The sequence below is a fragment of the Equus quagga genome, chromosome 17, assembly GCF_021613505.1.
Source record: "Equus quagga isolate Etosha38 chromosome 17, UCLA_HA_Equagga_1.0, whole genome shotgun sequence".
NCBI classification, from domain to species: Eukaryota; Metazoa; Chordata; class Mammalia; order Perissodactyla; family Equidae; genus Equus; species Equus quagga.
The window spans coordinates 34284293-34306499 of NC_060283.1; the positions used below are offsets into that span (position 1 = coordinate 34284293).

Sequence of the window (22207 nt, forward strand, 5' to 3'; positions counted from 1 at the left end):
CCCCCTCTCATCCCACACCCCCTCTCCTCCCACCCTCTCTCCTCCAGCACCCTCTGTCATGTCCCCGTCTGTCCTGCACACCCTCCCATCCACACACTCTTGCTGAACTCCTCCCCGCCCCCCGCTTACTTTCTTTCTGATCATTTCCTGGTCGCACAGCCAGGCCATCCTCAGGCCTCTGCCGCCTGGCAGGATCTGGAGGTTCACAGGAGAGGTCTGTCCTGTTGGCTTTGTGTTGAATGTTCTTTCACTTTAATATTTCCAAGAGCTTCTCCGAAGGTGTGGGGAGAGCCTCAGGCCTTTAGGGTCTTTCTCATAATCGAAGTTCTTGCCCAGGAGCAGAGCGTGTGAGGATGGAGTCTGGTCTGGTTAGAACTGGATTCACGGGCCCAGCATCTCTACCCCGCCTACTCTAAGTCCAGTGAGATGGTTCTGGCGACCCTGTGTCTCCAGCTCTCCTGCTTTCTCTGCTGCCTGGCCGTGGTGGTGGCTAGGCTCACTCTCAGACAAGGAGGGCTGAGCCCCCACCCCTGCTTGGGGCGTCGGAGGCACAGTAATTCACAGGCCCACACATGGCTGCAGTGGCCCCAGGGCCTGCAAGGACGGGAAGCCCCCGCTGAATAAGCTCCTGAGGTTCCTTTCTCCTTCCGATGGGGGAGCAGTGTCTCCATGAAGTGACCCACTCGTGCTTTTTGCCGTGGAGAGCGACCATCATGAGGAGTCGGGGAGGCCCTGCCGACAGTGCGAGCATGAAGAGGGGGGCTCCAGGCCCTGGGACGCCTCTGTCCGCGTCTGGGGAGTGGGGCTGGCAGCTCTAGGATGATGGCCCCCAGTCAGCCATGTGTCTATCAAGTGGGAACCTGCTGTGTCCCCACACACACTAGGACTCCCACAGAACTGGGGATAGGATGTGGGAGGCACATGCTGCTCTGCAGAGTGGCCCTGGGAAGCTAGAGCCCTGCGGTTGACAAAACCATCCGCATCCATCCGTCACAGCCCCGGTACCCCCTGGGCCAGTGCCAGGAGAGCACATTTGGCCAGAATCCCAGTCCTTGCGTCCGCCCGTTCCTCCTGTAGAAGCTGGAACAGTTAGGAATTTAAGTCAGTCTGTTTCACGTGACCCCCATTTCGTTATGAGTTTTATGCTGGTACGTGATCTTTGGAGGGGGAAGGGCACAGAGGCTGTTCCCGATTCCTGGCATGAAGTGCCATCTGGGGAGGAGAGCAACCCAGGCCTGGTGGAGTGTAGAGTGGAGCGGGTGGCCCTGGCCTAGGATCCCGAGGCTGCACCACTGGGGGGCAGCATCGCCCCGGCCACGGGCTCCGAGGAACCATCCATTCCTCCTCCTGCGCCCGCCCCGCAGGACCCAGCCTCCCTGGCGCTGCTCCTCCAAGGGGCTGCTCGGGGCATCTGAAGTCCCTGTGACCAGGCTCTTACTCCCTCGCCCTCCAGGAGGCTCCACTCAGGCCTGAGGAAGTCCCTCAGCTAGCAGGCAGGAGGGAGAAAATGGAAACCCCCAGGAGAACAGAGACCGTGCCGCCCTCTGCCTTCCTTAGGCACCGCAGGGGGGTCTGCCGGCCTTGTCTGGGTCACTGGCCACAGGGGTCCCCAGTGCCAGTGAGGAGCAGGGTCTGTGGGGCAGTGAGCTCAGACCTGAGCTGGCAGGACGGTCGGGAAGAGACCTGGGTGACACATGGGGCTTCCACGCAGCACGGCCATCAGGGATGCAGAGCAGGAGCCCTCGACTTGGGTGGGGATGCTCACCTGGGGGTGCACCTCCTGGTTCAGAGGGTAACACGTGGTCACTCAGCCCAAGGGAATGTGGCATCCCTGCCACCACTGCCCCGGCGCTGGACACGGGCTGTAGGAATTGGGCCTGGATGAAGGAGAAGTTAGAGGGACTGGCAATGCTGTGCCTTCCCAGGTCCCCAACCACTCGGGGGCCAGAACCAGCCCAGAGCCCAGGCCTCCCGGTCAGCACCCGAGCTCTGTGTGCTGGGCTCCCCTCCCTGTGCTGCTGCGCTGGCTTGAAGCAGTGGTGAAGGGTGTGGCGTGGGGTGGGAGAGCTCTTCTGCTGGCCCGTGACCCTCTCTATCCATCAAGGACCTGGCACGGCGGGCTTGCATCCAGCCCCCTCTGCTCTTTGCCTCCTGCATCAGCAGGCATCTCTTGGGAAGCTGTCATACTATTGTGAGCAGTTGCAGGTCCTCCCCGGAGGTTTCACGGGTGAGAGCATCCCCTGGCCTGCCTCTGTGCCCGGGAGCATGGCATTGGCCTCAGTCAGCCGGGCATGCCCTGGACCACCACCCTCAAGGCCGCAGGGTCAAGGTCACTTCTTTCTGTGTTATGCTAACCTGAAAGCCACTACAATGTAAAATGTTCACTTTAGTCCCACATCATAAACCACGCTCCTTTTAAAAGGTTAAGTAAACGTAGCTCAACTAAAGCATAGTAACTTTTATGTTAATTACTGGGAAAAATCTGAAAACAGCCCAGGAGTCTTGATCTGAAGAATTTCCAAACTGAAGGAAAATGCAGAGGACCCGCAGACAGCGATCCGAGGCTTCAGGCTCTCGCCCTTGCTGTGCGGAAGGTCACTCTCCCTGCCACTCAGCGATGCTCAGGAGACTTGGGTCCCAGCTTCCCCCAGATGAGACCTAAGTGAGGGGCTCCCTTGCCCTGGCAGTTCCCCTCTCTTTTAAGACCAGGCCCCAGCAGTTGGAAAGCAAAGTAATCATTTGATGCCAGATCATTTGGGTGACAGTGGGGGTTAAAGCATTGAAGGCTGGAATTATCTTTTTAAATGTTTTTCAAAGTTATAATTAAAGTGTAAACCCTCTAAAATATTTTTAAAACATTTTTAAAATGTTCTATTGGATGATATTTGCTTTTATTTTGCAATAAGCAAATAATTTTGTGCTTGTACACATGTAAAATTCAGTTTCCTTTCGGCTCGTGGTTTTCCTGGGAGCCCACGGGGGAGAGGTGAGCATCCTCTGCGTTGTGTCCCCACAGTGCATCCGTGGACGGAAGGCCACCTTGGAGGAGCTGCAGACGGTGCATTCAGAGGCGCACACCCTGCTCTACGGCACAAACCCCCTCAACAGGCAGAAACTGGACAGTAAGAAACTTCTAGGTATTTCAAGGCCTTCTTTACCTTTACCGCCCGAGGTTGTGTTTCCAGCCCTGTGCTCGCTTGAGGCTGCTCTGCGCCTGGTCGTGGAAGTACCATCCAGGGCAGGGATGGCCCTCCCCCGCGGTGCCCGGGCCAGGTTCTAAGGTGAGGGCTCGCGGAGAAATTCTCACCCTCAGCACTCACGAGGCCACTGGGTGCTTGCCTTATGTCAGGTGGGGCCGAGAGCCACTGGTTTTGCAGAATCTTCAGTCACAGAGTTTAGATCGGGGTCCTGGAGCTCCCGACCTGTGCCGCCCAGCCCGGGCCGACCATGAGCCTGGATCAGTTGAGCTCCACTTTAAGACTCGTTGGGGGAAAGGCAAGAGGTGGCCTAGAGAGTGTTCTCTGTGGGGTGAGGCAGGTGGGCGAGCAGGCAGCCCCCACAATAGGGGCTTTATAGGGGAGATCTGGGAAAGAACTTCCTCACAGGCCTCTCCTGCTTGGCAGGTCGTGAGAGTCTGGCCACAGAGGGTCTTCCGCAGAGGCAGGAGGTCCTGACAGACGCGCAGGGCCCCTCGGGCTTCCACGTGCATCCCACCCCAGTCAGGGCCTGCCTGGGTAGAATTCCCCCCCAGCTTCCCAGCCGCCTTGAACCAGGACAGTCACCAACTGTGGTTTCCTTCCCCGATCTCTGCCTTCACCCCCTGGGGAGAGAAGCCCCCATGGCTCCCCCTGAGCCTGAGTCAAGACGGGCAGAAGGGGTCCGGGAGGCACAGACCCTGTGGTGACCGGCAGGGCAGAGGAGACGGGTGGTCTCTGTGCTGTTTCTCTCCTTTCTCTGGAGACGTTGGGAAGGTCTGATCTGTGCCAGGCCCTGTGCTGGGCGGCCGTGAACCTCACGGGGTCCCGCTGCAGGGTGGCCTTCCTTCATTCACACACTTGTTCACTCAGGGAGCACATCTTCTGTGCTGGACGTCCTGAAGGGGCTGAGCCCCCCGATGGGGATGAAGTGGCCCCTGCCCTCAGAGAGCGCGGAGCTGGTGGGGCTGTGAGGAACCATGTCGGCTGTCTCCCAGGCTGGCTGGTGACGCCCCACTGCCCTGTAGTAACAGGGCTTTTAAAAGACATAAACACTGGCGCCTGGGGAGACAGGACAGGCTCCAGCAGCAGGAGTACCTAGAGGCTGGAGAGCAGGTGGACAGCAGTGCTGTACAGCAGATGTCAGAAAGCGGACTCCTGAGCCAGCACTGGGGACAGAAACCGCCTGACTCAGGCCACCAACTCAGACAGCTCAGGAAAGGCAACTGCAGAGACGCCAGACCTGGGGTGGAGCTCAGACAGGGGTCTGTGCCAATGGGGTCTGGGAGGCCTGCGTCCCTGTGTTTTCCCAACCTCACAGCCCTGGAGAGAGAAGGCACAGGGACCCTGGTCTGGGACAGACGTCAGGCGCAGGGCAGGGCAATGGCACCAGCCTCCCTCCCACCCCCCCCCCCGCTCCTGGCACGCTGACCTGTACCCCCAGGCAGAGATAGGATCCCCCTCCTGAGGATTGAGCAGCCCAAAAGAAGCTGACATCGCGGGCACCCGGACAACAGCCCCCCAAGATCCCCCACAGAGAAGCTCACAATTCCTAAGCCCACCATGTACCCGAAACTTCCAGCAGCTCTTAGATGCTCCCTCTTCTTCTCGAGGGGCAACCAAGGATTAGCCACACCTGGGAAGGTGCTTAGCTTAGCTCTTTGGCGGCCTGGGGTTTGCCAGCTCGGATCCCGGGTGCGGACATGACACTGCTTGGCAAGCCATGCTGTGGTAGGCGTCCCACGTATAAAGTAGAGGAAGATGGTCACAGATGTTAGCTCAGGGCCAGTCTTCCTCAGCAAAAAGAGGAGGATTGGCAGCAGATGTTAGCTCAGGGCTAATCTTCCTCAAAAAAAAAAAAGTAAATTAGTCAGTTGTTTTACCTACAAACAAGTTCGTTCAGGAACAACCAGAAGAATTGCAGTTTGGGATGTGCATGCTGTGGTGCACCACAGGGAGACCCAGAGTATAAAGGAAGGGAACTGCTTTATACAGGAAAAGGGGGAGTGGGGAGGGGTTGCTTAGAACTAAGGTTCATTGGAGGCGAGTAGCAGTTCAGGGTGGTGGCCACTTCTCATTGGCTGAGTGTGGCCATTTCTCATTGGCTGGGCTGTTGCCGGAAGGGGAGAAAAATCTTCTTTCCTCCTGCTGAGTAGTAAAGTAATGAACGCCTTCCTGGGGAGATGCCAGCAAAAATCTCTTCCTGATTGGAGTAATTGACGATGCATGAGAGCTCCCCCGACAGGACTTCCCGACTCTAATTTAGTTGAGGTTTCATTCATTTCATAAAAGAAAACCAAAACTATCATCACTACCCTTAAGGAGAGGAGCTGTTACATCCATGTAGCATGAACAGGTGCACTGGAAAAGGAAGAAGACAGAACATTCAGAGAAAGTCACATTAAACACGATTGAAGAAATGGAGAATCCTCAGGCTGGCTGGTGAGTTGAGTCAGTCCCCTGGAAAGCACAGCAAAAACGTGACAAGAGCTGGAAATGGGAGAGGAAGAATAAGCAAATGAATGGAGTGTGCCAGGCACGTGGGGCCCAGAGCAGGAATGTCTGGAGAAAGTGGAGAGGAAGGGAAGTGAGCATCAGGGAGGAATCGTGAGCAGGTCCGAGAGCTGAAGGACGAGCTGTGGGCTGTGAGCACCCACGCCGGGAGTCATTGGGGAATCGCAGAAAGGCGGGGACAGGAGCAGATGCTGCCGGATGCCACCGAGACAGCCAGGTCTGCTCGGGAACCAGGACGACCTCAGGCTCCTCAGTAGCAGCATAAGGTCTTGCCAGCTCTGAGGGAAGATTCTCGCCAGCCTGAAGTCTTTACCCAGCCAGGCTATTGGTCCAGCATAAGGGTGAAATCAAGGCACGTTCAGATATGTGGGGTCTCAGGAATGTCGCCTTTCCCGCACCTTCTCTCAGGCTGCTGGGGGACATGCTCCACCAAAGCAAAAGGAGAGGAGAGAGGCACTCTGGGCCACAGGCAGGAGGTCCACCCCTGTCTTGTCCGTTCAAGCTGCTGTAACAAAATTCCACAGACCGGGGGCCCTATGAACAGCAGAAATTTATGGCTCCCAGTTCTGGAAGCTGGAAGGCCAAAGCCATGGTGCCAGGATGGTGGGCAAGGACCTCTTCCAGGTCACAGACTTGTCGCTGTGTTTTCCATGGTGGAATAGGGAAGGGGGCTCTGTGGGGTCTCTTTGTGAGGACATTAATCCCATTACTGAGAATTCCACTCTCATGACCTAATCACCTCCAGCGGCCTCAATTCCTAATGCCATCACATTGAGCACAAGAATTCCCACAGGTAAAATTTGCAGGGTCACAAACATTCAGGCCACAGCAATCACAGAGGCCAGCCCCTATAGGATGGCAAAGGCAAGTCTAGGAGGTGGTTGTGTTCCCCATGTAGAAACATCCAGAACAGTGTGGCTGAGAGCCTGCCTCTTGAGCTGTCTGTACCAAGAAGTCAGATGCTGCTGGGCCACCATGCTGACCGGCTCAGGATGCTCAGAGGCCTGTCACAGGGTCTCCTCTGGCTTTCTCTTGTCTTAGCAATGTAGCTCCTGCTCCTCCCTCCAGGCCTTGCTGCCTGGATCATCTGGGGGTGCACTTCACTCACCCAGGTCTCCCACCCTCTAGCAGCAGAGGTAGGTCATGGTAGGCTAAGAAGGACACCCAGCGTCGCTTACCCCCCTCCCCCAGCCACCTCCTGGGCCTGGTCCACAGCCCTGCAGGATACTCCTCCTGTCCTGAGCCCTGTTCCCCAAGATGCACTCGGAACCTCGGGAAAGCTGACGCCAGAGTGTAACCCCGAGACTCCCTCCAGCATCTTGTCCTGGGAGCCGTGACCTCACAGGCACTTTGGTCCTCTGCTTACACAAAGTATAAGAGTACCGAGTCCCCGGGATGCTCCAAGATCCTCCAGGAAATGTCACTCCTTCCAGGGAGGAGCCTTGGGTGCCTAGAATGGTCTCCTCCAGCACTGAAGAGGAGACTGTGTCCCGTGATGTCCCTGGTGCTGCCAGGGCACAGATCCGGGAACCTCTGACTCCTGCAGCCGCTGACAGTTTGCTGGATGGCCCCAAACTGGAGAGTGGTCCCCACAGTCACTGAGAGGCATCAAGCGTGGGCTCTCCCCTGAGCAATGTGCAGCTCCACTGGCTACCCGCATTGTGTAAAGGTGAGGGCTCTTCCCGGTTCCCCCAACACTTCCTGTCCCTCTTTAAAGGGCCGGTTGGTTGTCAACCCACTACCAAGAGCCCTGTGAGACTTCAGTCTTCCAAACTCGTGAAATCCAACAGGGTGGAAGGTTCAAGTCATCTGGAGGACTGTTTCCACATCAGAGGTGGGCTTGAGTTCGGCCAGAGGGTGGACTAGGTTGTTAGGCCGGTTTCCAACTAGGCTTAGGACAGATGAGGAGAAATGAAAGAGAAACTGGATGTGTGGGAGTCCTTAGGGAACAGTAAACGGTGGGTGTGCTAGGGGCCTGGAGCTTTCCAACAATCGATGGACCTTCAGTTGCCTCATGGGCCCTGGTTGGGCCACGTCGCGCCCTCTTGTCAGCTCAGGCCGACATCGCTGGTCCCTGGAAGCCCCCTCTCTCATCTCTGGTTTCTTTCTCGAAACATTTTTCCATCTTCATACCTCACTCCTCTCCCCATGGCAGCCATGTGAGTGCATTTAGTGTTCATTTTGTTAGCCGCGTATGTTGTTGTGAAATGTATATTATCGTGAGAGAGTGTGAGTGTTTAATTTACGTCAATGACACTATGCATCATTCTATTTCCTTTTTCTTTTCTGTTAAACTTAGGGTTTTAAAATCTGTTCCCATTGCTGTGAGGATACCTAATCAGTGACCTTCTCCCCACTTGAGGTCTATTTTTAAATTTCTGAGGATTGTCCTAACCCAGAAGCTTCATTACCGTCAGTCTGAGTATTCCAGACAGAGTAATAGCTGGTGATTACCTTAGATGTCGTTACCATAACCCTAATTAGGTGGTTAAACACTACTGTGTGAATTCCCTTCCTCTTTTAATCGAATCCACAAATTTCTAAGCCCTATGCAGAAAGGCCTGTGTAGTTAGAGCCGCGACACACAGATGGGCCAGGCTGGCTGAGGGGGCAGCAGACACTTGAGGGGGCTGGTTCATCCCCACCCTGGACATTCCTGGAAGTTGGGAGTTTGTCTTCTGATGGCAGCGACCTGGAAAGGGGTCTGGTCTGGTGGCTGAGGAGGGCGGGGGCACCGCGTGAGTGCCTGGTGATACTCAGGTCAAGGGTCACAAGAGGACCCCTCTGCTCACAGCAGTGTGAGGGGCAGTAGTAGCTACAGAAGAGGAACCAGGGTCTTCCCCACGCCCGTCAGCCCCCAGCCTGCGTGTCAGCCGACCCTCTGAGATTGGAGAAGCAAGGGTGGTCCTTCATTCATGGGCCCCCATCTCTCGGCCTGGAGGTTTTGTGGCCTGGCCTAAGTGATGGTGACCCCAAACCACAGAAGGCCAACATGGGACCCCCTGGAGCAGGGCCTTGGGCCGAGGTGCTGGGGCAGGAGGAGATCAGCTGTCCTGGGAGCCGCCCTGGACCCCTCAGGACCTCGGTGACCGGAAGAGCCTCCAAGTTACGTGCCTGCCACCCACCCAACCTCAGCTTCCGTGCTTAAACACGTGATCGCCCACCCTTTTCTTATTGTTTTGGTCTTTGCTTGCTGGATAGTGAGCAAACTCAAACTACTCAGATGATTTGTGGTTTTAATGTAGGCATTATTGGGTATAATCAAAAATAGAAATCCAGTCTCTTTGCAGAGCCCCCTTTCCCTCGTATTTACACGCACACACAGATGTATATGAATTCATGTACACTAGCTCTTGAATTATTTGGTAGAAAGCTCTTTAAATCCCCAGTGTCATGTTCCTGTGTGTTGGGATAGTGATCTGAGAAGGAGCCATCACGAAGCCATTGTTAGCCCCAGTGGTCACCTAGGGCCATTTACCACTTCTGAAAGGTGGGCCCAGCAGGGAGTGGCATGTGCGCTGTGATTCAGTTGATGAAATGGTCATTAGGTGAATCAGTTACAGGACAATATGAGGCTTGGCGCCCGCACCCCTCTCTCCTTGCTTTGCTCCCACTCCACCAGCTTGTCCTCTCCCTCCTGTTGGCTCCCCTGCTGTGGCCCCAGCACCTCCCACAGGCACCTCCCCCCTCCCAAGCCCCTCAGGAGCCGCCATCCTGGCACGTCATTTCCCTGCTGGCCGGCACGCTGTCCACTTGCAGATCTGCTCATTGCTGGCTGTGGGCTGGCAGTAGGGGCACAAGGGAGAGCAAGGTGGACATGCCCAGCCTCTCAGGGACAAGGGCTGGAGGCCATGTGGCTCCATCGAGCAGCAGCTTAACTGATGTTAGAATGTGCCCCGTGTCCACATGCAGCAGTGGGAATGAAGGTCGGGAGCCACGGATCCAGGCAGTGGACGGCCGGTGAGATGTGGCATGGAGCCGAGCGGGTGGGGCGCAGGAAGAAGCAGACCCTGGGGACCACAAGCTCAGGCACCTCAGAGGTGGCAGGGAAGGGCGTGGCTGTGGTGTGTGCTGTTGCCCTCAGTGCGAGCTCACGTGAGAGCACCTGTGGGAGGCGAGGTGACCGGCTGAGAGTGGCAGGAAGCTGCGAGGCCAGAGCCTGGTCCCTGATGTGGCCCCTTAAGGCTCAGTGCCTGGTGTGGTTGGGGCTGGAGCCAGGATGAGGTGGGCAGAGACAGACCCTCGGGAATACCCAGGCCAGTGTGGAGACACAGCACAGACCCCTGTGAAACTCACGGTCGCCCCTGAAGAAGGGCGCTTGTTTGGAAGAGGGGGCACCTGCAGCATCCGAGCAGACCCGAGCCCATCAGCCTGCTGGTTTCTCTCAACCATGTGAGGACACTGTTTACCTTTTCAAGGAGTTTCCCGGGGCCTCTGGACCTTCCACACAGGGCTGAAGGTGTCACCCGCTGCCCTCCCTCCCTGCACCCGCCTTCCTGTGCACCGGGCCTTGCACTAGGGGCCTGGCAGGGACACCTACGCAGACACACATCAGTCCTCGGTTTAGAAGTGAATGATGCTACCGAGCTGCTCTGTGCCAGAGGCTCTCCTGGGCTCTTGCCATCATCGCCCTCACTCCCCCCATGCACTCTGTGTTGCGGAAGTAGTATTCTCATTGACACACGAGGAAACTCAGTTCTCATCGAGGCCCCCTGCTGCTGAGCTTTCCAGACAAGAGTCAGGCCAGGCCCTGTAACCCCAAGGGCTGTTTTCTTCCTGGGGCCCCAGGAGTGTGGATTCATGAGCATCCTGACAGGAGCCAGTGTTCTGGACCAGGCACTGGGTGGCGGTGGGAGTGGGGCCTCCCCACAGTGGCACAGCCCTGCCAGGTCCAGAAAGTGGGTTCTGAACTGGATGAAAGAACCTGCCAGGAAAAGTCTGGGGGCCCTGGAGTCAGGCGGGAGGGAGCTGGGGAGCAGCCAGGGCCCCGCCTGAGAGCCAGGCAGCAGGGGAGGCTCTTGTGGCCACTCCTGAAGAAGACAGTCCTGCCTTGTCGCCAGGGCACAGGCCTGAGCCCTGTGGGAGGGGGAGCCTGCTCCTGTGCCATGGGACTGGGCAGGCCTTCCTGGATGGCCAGTCTCAACACTGTGCAGGTTCTTAGCTGTGCACCACCTCAGTGACCTTTGAACGTTTGTAAATGGGGTGGGGCCTGCACATTCGCAAAAGATCCCTCTGTGTCTAAAGGGCTGACCACAGGTGTTGAATTCTGGGCCTCTCTGCCTCCTTTGTAGCTGGGGAGGGCTGCCGGAGCCTCAGGACATAGGAGTGGAGGGCCGCCAGTGGCACTCACTGAGGAGCCAGGTCAGGTCTGTTGACAGTGACCCTTGCTCCAGATGCGGCCTCTCAGAAGCACAGGTTGTTCCATACCAGCTGCATGCGCTCCAGCTGGAAGCAGGAGCCGCCCATGGGTGCCTCCCCAGCCGTGAGGAGTAGCTGTTGCCATGGAGAATGAGGGGTCTCTCAGGGCTGTCCCGCCATAGGCGCTCCTGCAGCAGGCTACTCGCATAGGGCAACTGACCTGTGAGACGTGGACATGTCGTGCGTACTGCACAAGAGCCAGCGTGCCATGAGGGAACCGCCGTGTTTGCAGAGCCCGCGCTGGGCTCCACCAGGCCGGGCACCGTGTGACCTTGCCCTCCTGACCTCGGCTCTCCTTCTCCCCGCAGGCTCACTCACTTCGGTGTTTGTCAGGCTGCCCTGTGGTGGTGTCGGGGTAAGTATTTCTTTAATGTGTAAATAATGTCCTGTTTGTTCTCGGGGTCCCAGTGGTCACAGAAATCGCTGCCTGGCTCTCTGCAGAGTGGATAATTGCTGCCAGGTGTTTTCCATAAACAGGGTCTGCCGGGCAGGGCGGCCCCACCGCTCACACGTGTGGCTTCAAAGGCCCTGGGAGCCTGGGAGCGTTTTGATGGCTGGACCCGGGCACCTTCCTCGGGGAAGGTCGTCTGGCACCCACGGCTCACTTCAGGAAGCAGGCCCTGGTGTGCAGGCCGGTCTCTCCTAGCTTGCAGGGCAAGAGTCAGCTCATCTCAACCCAGGTCGTGAATCCATCACTTTGTAGGTGTCTGTGATCCTGCATCCAATTGCCGACCCACACCCACCCGTAGAGCTCTGAGTGCGGGATGGAGCATGCTGTGTGTGGACCACGCGCAGCTTGCAGAGCCTCTTGCAGGCTTGTGTTTGCTGCTCCTCTATGAGCGATGATGCTTTTAAGCAGATCTGGTCAGGTAGATGCTTAAGGGGACTCAGGCTTTCCCTGACCCTGGCGTGGGCTGAACTATGAAGGACATTCCAGTCTGGGCATCTGCTCCTCCCTCGGCGCAGTGAAGGTCAGGTGTCCACAGCCAGAGCTTCTTATTAGTAAAGAGGGCGCTCCCCTTGGCTCCCCTCCTCTTGGATGAGGGCGGGGTGAGGGGCGAGAAGAGAGACCTGCAATTTGAAGGCGAGGCCGCGCCTCCTCCCCGCCATCTGCTGGCCCTCGAGGTCCCGCAGCCCGGGAAACACTGCAGCCGGTCACAGAGGGGCCGGACAGGGCCGAGTGGACCACAAAGCGTGGCGGCTGAAACGGCACAGCGGCAGCGTGTGCGTAATTACAGATCGAGGGTGAAGCTCGAGGTCTGGATTCTGTTATGGAAATGAAACAAAATTGTTTTCTTCCTGAGTCTTTACAGAAATCGCCGCTTTGAAAATTATCCCGTCAGAAAGAGAATAAATGGCGTTTATTCATACCACCACCAAGCCCTCCTAGAGTTATTTTATTTCGTATTGTAAATAGGCTGCAATCTCTTAATTCAGGGCAAATTTTTGGCCAGACTTGAAAAGGTTCGGACTCGCACTGCCCTGCAGCCAGCGCCCTTTGCGAGGCAGGATTTAGTTGGCAAGTGAAGGTAAATGGGAACGCAGACCTGGGACCTTGAGCCAGGCAGCCCCTCCCGGGCGTGAAGTCCAGATCCAGCCCCAAAGGCCAGCCAGCGCCCACCTTCACGTCCGCACAGGATGCTGCCCAGCACGGGGACAGTGGGCAATCTCAGCAAGTCCAGCTGGGTGCAGCGGGGAGCCCGTCAGAGTGATGAGGGAATGAGTAAGCCAGGGTTAATTGTAGGGACTGCCCTCTCTCACTTGTTCTCCGTGATGCCCTCTGGCAGGAGGGCAGGGAAGGGGGTGTGCAGCCCTCCCGCCCTGGCTGTTGTGGACCTTCTCCGTTGCGGGGGACAGCTGCAGTCCTGGGGTGTTGGGGAGGCAAAGAGACCCCAGGAGCCAGAGTGTGGGCGGGAACGTGCGGGTCGGGTGAGGAAGCAGGTGAGGAAGGCCACCCTGCTTCTCCCAGAAGTCACTGTGAGTTAACGTTTAGGTTGTGTAATGGTGTTTTGAAAGGTTAGAACTCATTCTTAACTAGAAGTAGACGCTTTGCATTGTTTTCCTTGTTTTTCAACCAAATAACACTTCTGTGTTGCTCGCCTCCTGACTCTTACAAGCTTCTCATTGGTGGGGACTTGTGTCGGGGAAGGTCTTCCATGCCGTCCTTGGCCCAGCCCTGCCTGGGGTGGCCCCCTCGCGGGCTCTGGGTGCCCCTGGCACCTAGTGCTGTGCCCCGAGCCCCGTGGCGTCTAAAGGGCCACGGTGTACCCAGAATTGGCCACCCCCAGTCTGTCCACCTTAAGTGTCTGTAAGAAGTGGCCTCTGCATTGTCCTAGGTCTTTAAGAAAGCTCAGAGTGGATGCTCGCTCCTTCCTTGGTTCCTGCTCGTGCATTAGTCAGTGCCCTGCTGCTCTGCCCCCGGCGGGACCTGCTCTCGGCTGCGCTGCGTGTCCGAGCCGCGCTTCCATGGAGCCTCATGCTTCTGGAACTCAGGCTCCCACCTGACCGTCCCAGGCTGGTCCTTGGGACGCTGTGGCCAGGAGGTGGAAGATTTCGTTCCTGAAGCAGTGAAGGTCTTGTCGGGTTATCTGGGGGCAGTGGCAGTGTAGAGTCCTGCGGTGGGGCTGGGGCCCTCTCCCTCGCTCTGGACAGGATGTCACAGGACCTTGTGAACCCTGGGGTCATGCAGGAGGAGAGCAGAGCACAAAGACCCTTCAAAGCACACCAAGGGTCAGTCCATCTTCCCTCCCAGATCTGGTTACCTAGTCCTGAAACCCAAATCATCACATTTTGAAGAGAAATAAGCTGAGTGCTTTTGCCCAAATCACCTTTGGTCCTCAGGGGCGCAGGCTGTGGACCAGCCTGCCAAGGACATCATCAACCTCTTGAAAAGCTCAGGAACCTCAAGACTCTCCTTTGAGGGCTGTCACCTTCCATTTTAGTGAATGGATTCTCCGGCTAAAGGAGCGGGTCCAGAATAGTTGCATGAGAATGGCTGTGTCCGTGCATAACGGTGCGGTGTTATTTAGAACAGAAGCCTGTCTTTGAAAGTTGAGTATCAATGGCTGCGGAGAGTCAGCGAAGTGCAGAGCATTCTTCTGACATTTGGAAACTATTTAAAGAACATAGAAGTTTGGTCATTGAAAAGAATAACCTTTGCAGAATAACACTCCTCAGGAAATGGCTGGAACCCCTCGTAATGTATTTTAAATCATCGTGCTTTGAAGATGAAGCTTCAAGACTTCATTGAAAGAAATCCATCCGCCCCACGTAATGATAAGTGTCGGGTGGGCAGGGGCCTGGGCGAGCCTGCACGTAGCTGGGCTGGGAAAGGATGGGGACAGGCACAGGTTTGGCCGACACCTTTGCGCACAGCTGCCTGGGCCTCCGTCTCCAGAGTCCCAGGGGCTACAAGTGCTTGCAGGAGGTGAATTGGGGAAGGAGGGGTCCTCAGATAGACTCGGCAGGTACTGTCTTACAGGTTACCTAGCCTGTTAGTGCACGATTTCTCAGAGCCTTCACTAGGCTGGGTGCATCCCCAAGAAGTGCACATGAGTCCCAAGTGTGTGTGTGGCCAAGGCACCAGTTACCCCACACCTGGGAATGGTGGCTCGGGTGCCTTAACCCGACCCCCAGGGGCCACATGCTTCCCCTCGGCCCTCTGACCCCCACCCCCAGGCTCCCACAAGGAGACTAGCTCTCTGCAGGACTGGCTGCCGAAGTCTCTTGGTCGTGCTTCTCACCCATGTTAGCCAGGGCTTTAAAAAAAAAAAAATCAGATGCGCCTGAATAAATAAATAAACCAGCACACAAACAGAAATCACCTGACGTGTTTGCACTGCATACGTTCTTCTGTTTGAAGGGAACAGCTGGTGGGGCAGCCGTGCAGTCACCTGGGCAGAGTGGGGAACGGCCCACCAGGAGGTTTCCGAGGGGTCCTGAGTCTCCTCCGTTCCTGCCCCTTTTGAGCCTCTAATTAAATTCAGCACAAAAGGAAGTGTTGGTCAAGAGAGCCCTCATTCTAATTTTCCTTACATTTCATTTCACTGATTATTAGTATAACTCTTAACTGCAGTTGCAGTAAAATAAAAAAAAAAAAAGGAACTAACTAGGTAACCTTGGCATCATTGCTTTTAGCTTCAAGTATTTTGAGGCAATTCAGAAAAGAAATGACACCTCAGAAGGGGGTAAAAACATGCATGATATTTTGGGTGCATTCACTGTTCTTTTTCTGATTAGTGTTTTTTTGGCACGTCTTCCCAAAAACTGTCAGCCGGCCTGGGAGCTGGGTATGTTCCACAGTTAGTAGAGAAGAGATGAGAGCCTCTGCTACTGGCGGTGCAGAGGCGGAGCCCGTGGGCAGAGGCTGCATGGCCGCCCGGAGGTGGGGTGTGACTGTGGCCCAGGACACTGGCCTCACTGCACGAGTATTGTCTCCACAGGTGGACAGCGACACCATATGGAACGAGGTGCACTCGTCAGGGGCGGCCCGCCTGGCCGTGGGCTGCGTGGTGGAGCTGGTCTTCAAGGTGGCCACGGGGGAGCTGAAGGTCAGTGAGGACCCGGCAGACAAGGGCTCCTAGAAGGAAACCTGCCAGGAGATTTCCAGCGGGGGAGGGAGGGGACGGCCCACTGCGATGCCCCCTCCAGGCAGGCACGAGGTGACGGATAGGAAGGACGGCTCCGTCTGGGGGAGGGTGGATCCCGTCCTGTTGATCACTGTTGCGTCGGAAGGAACATGCCCACATTTCTGAAAACGTAACGGTGCAGTAGGCGTCAGGGACTTTGGTCTTGGGGGCACTTTGTACTCGTAAAAACTGTTGAAGGACCCAAAGTGCTTTTGTTTATATAAGTTAGGTCATCAGCATTGGCCAGATTAGAGATTAAAACTGAGAAATTTTTAGAGTATTTATTAACTTAAAAATAACAACAGGCTGGACCAGTGGTGCAGGGGTTGGGTTCACATGTTCTGCTTCGGCAGCCCGGGGTTCGCCAGTTCAGATCCCCGGTATGGACCTACACACTGCTTCTCCAACCATGCTGAGGCAGACATCCCACATATAAAGTAGAGGAAGACGGGCACGGATGTTAGTCCAGGGCCAGTCTTCCTCAGCAAAAAGAGGAGGATTGGCAGCAGATGTTAGCTCAGGGCTAATCTGCCTCCAAGAATAAATAAATAAATAACAATAATGTCTGGCATAGTCGGTCAGCTGGATTCTCGTACCTCCTTCTGCTTCAGTCTGGCAACATGCTGTCTTGGGTGAAGTACTTGAAGAAAACCTGGCCTCCCACAGATAGAGAATTGGGAAAAGGAGGAGTATTTTAATAGCTTTCTCAGATAATTGTGGATATTCTTTGATGCTACACCAAAATTCAACAAGTGGTAGTTTCTGTAAGATTGCGTACAGTGTGGAAGCTGAAACAATGTTGGCTTTTCCTCGTCCTCCACGTTAAAATCCACTGGCCTCTTGCACACTGAGTGAATCCGGGCATGACTTGATGGCACAGGGCGTTGGTCATTTGGAAATAAGGGCTCATTGAATTATGCAGATCTTCCAAATCTTGGCACATTTTACTGTACGGTATCCAGGAAATCACTAATTTGCAACCGTGACCATCAGGAGAGTCTTCTGAGTCTGGGAATGGCTGTGCCACTCACAGTGGCAGATCCACTTTTTCCAAACTTTGAATTGTCACCCGAAAGCCAAGCTCTCCTCCCTGACAATTACGACTGTCGCTCTCCTTGAGGTGACGGGCTCACTTTGTTTAGTTTTGAGAATTGTCAGTTTACCCAAGTTGGAATGACCCATTTGTCTTCAGTCCTTCTTTCGAGGGAAATTGGCTTTCCATGGAAAAAGGAGCTGGCACAGCTCGGAGCTCAGACAGTCGTTCTCCCCGGAGACAGGCCTCATGGGCAGCGGCAGAGCTCTTCCCATGGCCTCCCCATGTCTTTACGTGGAGGTGGAATGGTGTGTGTTCAAGGGTGGAGATGCAGGGTAGTCGGTCAGCTGTCCTGCTGCATCCAGAGTGCTCTTAAGTGGGCCTGCCTTCCCGCCCGCAGACCAATGGTGGACAGAGATAGAGTCCTCGAGCTTTCCGGGCCGCTGCCTCACTTCCCGCTGTGGCTCCAGCCATCCACCCAGCATTGGCTTCCCACTGTTGGTGCGGTTGTCTACACAGTGGAAAAGGCAGGCCCCCTAGGGAGCACGAGGACCCGGGTCTGCGGTCTGCACTCTGAGAACCAGGGCACAGTGTCTGTGCAGGGACAGGAGACGGTTCCCCAGTCCTGAGTGTCCTGGGGGCGGGGGCTCCCAAGTGAGTGCCTCCCTTGCCCTGTCCGTCCCTGAGCACCGCTTCCCACAGCCCACTCACCAGTGGTCAGCCGGCCCTTGGGCGCTAGTACAGAGCTTGAGCACACAGCTTCCTGGTGCTGGTGAGACCAAGAGGTGCCCACTTAATCCGTTTTTATTACAGCAGCTACAGAGCAGCTTGAAGATGGTTCTTTAAAGTATGAGTGACTTAGAGGTCCTGCTGGGCGGCGGGCACAGACTCCTTTCCAGCCTCGGAAATATTCCTTCTAGGTGTTAATGGACTGTTCGTTTTCGGCGCTGCCTTCTCCCCTGGCAACTGAGTTGCAGTAACAACAGAGACATTCACGTTAAGGCCACACTGGGCATGGGCTCTGCGCAGCCATGAGCCCCTTCCGTTCTATCTGCAGCCAGGGTCTCCGTCCAGTTGCTTCCTGGGGATGCTGGTCATGATCAGAGGGGTCCTAGAGCACCCCCTTCTCTCCTACCCAGACTCCCGAGCTGAGCAGTGCCCACTTACCAGCAGGCTGTTGAAGACAGAAAGTCAGGAACAAGTTCACCTTTTATCTTAGTAACTTGTGACAACCAAAGGCCTCTTTAAAAGAAGGGACCCAGATGTCGCTGATGCTTAGAGCCAGCCCTTTATCCTGTCCGTTGGCTGTGTGCCCGGAGTGTGGCCTGAAACTGTGTCTCCAGTACATTCCATAACAGTTTCTCACTGATATGAAACCAATCTTTCATCCCTGTTTCTCCCCCCGTTTGGTGTTCTGTGTAGAATGGCTTTGCCGTGGTCCGCCCCCCGGGACATCACGCAGAAGAGAGCACACCCATGTAAGTAGACTCACAGTCCCCTGTGGGCAGACTGCAGGTTTCCGGCTCCTCTCCTTAGGGGGCCGGGCCAGCACTCGAGGGCAGCGGGGGGACCTTGGTTTGCCATTTGCTAAGCCCTCCTGTGATGTGTACTGTGTCCTGCACGTCAGCAGCTCCCGAGTGTCCCTGATCCAGCACGAGGTCGCCAAGGTGCAGCTCTGGAGCCGCGCAGGGCAGCTTCCCTGGTGGGCGATGGTGAAGCGGCGAGTGGGAGGAGTGGGGCAGGAAGAATCCACAGAAGTTGGTCTAGAGAAGTCCTAGTTACGTTTGTTATAGAAAGTTGGGACAGGAAACTTAAATTGTAGTCCCAAGGTCATGACCACACGGGCCAGCTCTCTGGACTCTTTCGGGTTCTGGATACCCCTGACTGTGCACACATTGGAGGAGCTAGCCGAGGGTGTGAGTGTGGCGTGTGGATTGGGGAAAACCAGTGCAGGTGGGACGCACCTGGGGCAGGGTGACACGGCCTGACCCTCAGCCTCAGCGGCTGGGCACTGAGGGCCTTTGCTGCCTGGGGGTGATCACATCCGCCGTCTCTGGTGTGGGACCTGGGAACCACTGCCATGAGCACGCTGGCGTGGGCAGAGCATGCCCCGTGCTGTGGAGACAGGAGGGCCACTGCTGCTGCCTGGAGGGAGGAGCGGGTGGCGTTAGGCTGTGCCTTGAGGAACAAGGAGCAGTTTGTCAGGTGGCAAAGCAAGGAAAGTGCACACAGAGCACTGTTGGGAGAAGCCCAGGAGCACAGGCGGCACAGCTGGAGCCAGACCAGCAGCAGCTAGAACAAGGCGGGACCACCGGCTGGGCTCACCCCGCCTGAGGGAGCCTCTGTCATTCCGGATCGGCAAGTGAGGGCATGAAATCCCTTTCAGAAAGGAGCCTCCTCCTGTATAGAGGGAAGCGATCCTAACCCTCCAAGGGGGGACTTGGGCTGGAGTCTGTGCAGCCTCACCTGAGAAAGTGTGGGATACTCCACCTTCCAGAACACTCCGTGTTACTTAGAACAGGATTATGTTTGCTTCATTTCTCTGAAGTTACTTTTCTAATTTGAATCTAAGTTGTTGGATACTCTCAATAGTAAACCCAAATGGACCAACGGAATACGAAGGACGTTTCAGGTGTTTTCGGTGAGCTCTGAGCCAGCATGGCCGGGCTTGCTGTGCAGGAGAGGTTGTGCTCCTGGCTGTGTGGGCTTCCAGGTTGCTAGCCGGATTCCAGCCATAAAACAGCCCAGGGCTGTCAGTTTGTAAGTAATTCAGGCAAAGGGAAACTGAGATGTGGAAGATTTGCATCTCTACTAGAATCACTCTCTCACTCTCTGGAATGAGACTCTAGAGTTACGCTAATCCCTGGATGGACTGTGTATGTCACTGTCATATGTCTTAGTAACCTCGGTGCTCTGTGGACCACAGCGTCTCCCGAGAGGCCAGGGAGTGTTCTCTGGAGGCTTCCGGGGGTGAGCCGGGGCGAACATCAGTATAAAGTGAAAGGGATGTTCTTACCGTGGGAGCCCCACGTCTACCTGCAGGAGACTGTGTGTGCGTGTGTGTACATTTGCGTGTGTGTGTGCGTCTGACTCTCAATCACAGCTTCAGTTAAGGTTTCCAGACTGCTTGATCAGGAGCCGTGCACTCCCCAGACCCTCTTAGCATCTCCTGGGACTCTAGGTGGTTCTGTCGCAAGTTGTGTAAAAGCCGATCAAAAGCTGCCTTTTTTCTTCTGATTCTCCCTGCAGGGGGTTCTGCTACTTTAACTCTGTGGCCATCGCAGCCAAGCTTCTCCAGCAAAGGCTGAACGTGAGCAAGACCCTCATCGTGGACTGGGTAAGTGGGCCTGTTCCCGAGAGGAGCTGGGGAAGCCACGAGCCCATCGCCATTTTGCCCCGAGCAGACGTGCGGGTGTGGAGAGAGGAGGCGGGCACCTCTGCCTCCACCAACATTTGGACGTGGGGATCTTAAATTTCTGCAGACTACCGCAAAGATGCAGAAAATAAAAGCCCAAACCTGTTACGAGTCAGTTTGATAGCTTCTATCAGCCGATCCTGCCAATAACCGGGTTCCTGAAATGTCTAGAAATATGCCCGTGGTTGGGGGCAGCAGCCAAAGGGCGATCCTGGGCAGAACCTCACTGGGCAGCCTCCTGAGGGACCGTGAGAAATGCCGGTGGAGCCAGAAGTGGGTGCAGCTAGTGACAACAGGAATGATAGCAGGCAGCGTGAGGTGAGGCAGCCTCTGTGTCCGGCTGGCCAGCACATCTACGTAAGCCAAGGTCTGTACGGTACGTCATAGAACTGTGCGCTGCGTGGGGCACTGTTACAGTCAGCTGTCTACAAGTGGTGCCCTCGGTGTTGCCTCAGTTATGGGGAACACACGCCCCAAAAGTCTCGACGTGTCTGCACAGCAGCTGGTCCTAGCTGGGGCATCATGTGTATGTTTCTTGCCAATCCCACTGGAGCTGTCCTTCCACATTGCCTACCATGAGCACAGATCACTTTTATGAATAAGAAAGCAGACTGTGCAGGTCCCCGGGGTTCAAATCACGGGCGGGCATGCAGCTTCTCACATGCACACGTTGCATAAAGCGGGCCGCCACCCTGGTGGAGGCCCCGCTGCCCCACTGTTGCACTTTTAACATGTGGGCGTTGTGATTAGGGAAGCAGTTGGTCGTTTTCATTCGGGGCCTGGGACCCCCTGTGCCGTCGTGTGCACCTGTCACTCAGCCCCGTGGGATGGTCTCCTGCTGTACCCTAGCATCTGGCACAGTGTTGGCTCCTCACATGTGCCCGGAAATGAATGGGTCAGTGACATCCCTCACAATGGGGGCCAAGGGAATGGCTCACTTTTCACAGACGTGGCAGGGCAAGAAATGGACCAAATGGCTTTGTCTGGGAAATTGTGGCCTGGGTGCGGGACATGGGAGGGCACACTGAAACACCAGCCCCTCTTTGCAGGAATCTGCAGCGGGCCCTGGTGCTGAGGGTGAGGGACACAGTGACACAGACGTGGACACCACCCCGGGACCTCTTCCTTCCGTTCCCTTGGCCCCGCACCCTTTAGCTCACATCCCCCGAGCCATCAGCCACCCTGACCAGAGGTGCTCGGTTCCTCTGTGCGCCCGAGAGGCGTCCTGCCTGGTGCTGAGTCAGCTCTCCCTGCTCTTGTAGGACGTGCACCACGGAAATGGGACCCAGCAGGCATTCTACAACGACCCAAATGTCCTGTACATCTCCCTACACCGCTACGACGACGGGAACTTCTTCCCGGGCAGCGGGGCGCCTGACGAGGTGAGCAGGGGCCCCGGTCAGTGTGCGGGACTTCGAGGAGGCCAAGGCAGAGCCGCCCTGGAGGCGGGAGGGCAGGTGGGCCACTCCTGCCACACGGCAGCCAGGGCTTCATGCTCGCTGAGCCGCAGACTGTGATCTCAGGCAGATGGCAGCCTGGATGCCGGCGCGTGAGCACACGTGGCCTTTATTTTGTCTGAAGTACAAATGAGAGGCTGGGGATGGTTTCTGGTTCTAATCTGGACAGGCTGAATACTTATGAGCGAGTAAGCGTGGGGTGCCCTTCTTCCCCCAGGAGAGGCAGCTTTGTGCAGCTGAAACTCATCCCCAGGCCATGTCACTTGTCCTGTCCTTTGAGCAGGACGCTTGTCCCGTCCTCTCACTGTCCGATGCCACACGGTGGGCCCCAGGAACAGCAGGCTCAGAGGCTCCTTCGTGACACCCTGATCCCCAAGTAGAGCCTGTCCTCGCTCTGACCAAGAGGCCCCAACAGTAGGGGACCCGTCTAAGGAAGAAGGCTCGTCTGCCTCTGGGTCTTATATCCGGGTGGGAGTTGGAGGACAGCCTCACTGGCAGATGTATTCTGGTTGCCCTCTGTTGGTGTAGGAGCCCCCGCATTCTGTGAA

General features: G+C 56.1%; 1 protein-coding gene across 13 annotated transcripts in view; it reads left to right on the forward strand.

Moving 5' to 3' along the window:
* HDAC4 (histone deacetylase 4) overlaps positions 1-22207 on the forward strand; it is a 291136-nt gene that overhangs the window by 235651 nt on the left and 33278 nt on the right. For 11 of the 13 annotated variants that reach the window (XM_046642744.1, XM_046642745.1, XM_046642734.1 and 8 more), the window contains 6 exons: positions 3017-3137; positions 11435-11481; positions 15569-15676; positions 18210-18265; positions 20037-20124; positions 21465-21584. In XM_046642744.1, coding sequence (XP_046498700.1) covers positions 3017-3137; positions 11435-11481; positions 15569-15676; positions 18210-18265; positions 20037-20124; positions 21465-21584 — 540 coding nt within the window. The remainder of the gene's footprint in view (positions 1-3016; positions 3138-11434; positions 11482-15568; positions 15677-18209; positions 18266-20036; positions 20125-21464; positions 21585-22207) is intronic. The other 2 variants (XM_046642737.1, XM_046642738.1) reach the window with 1 other exon arrangement.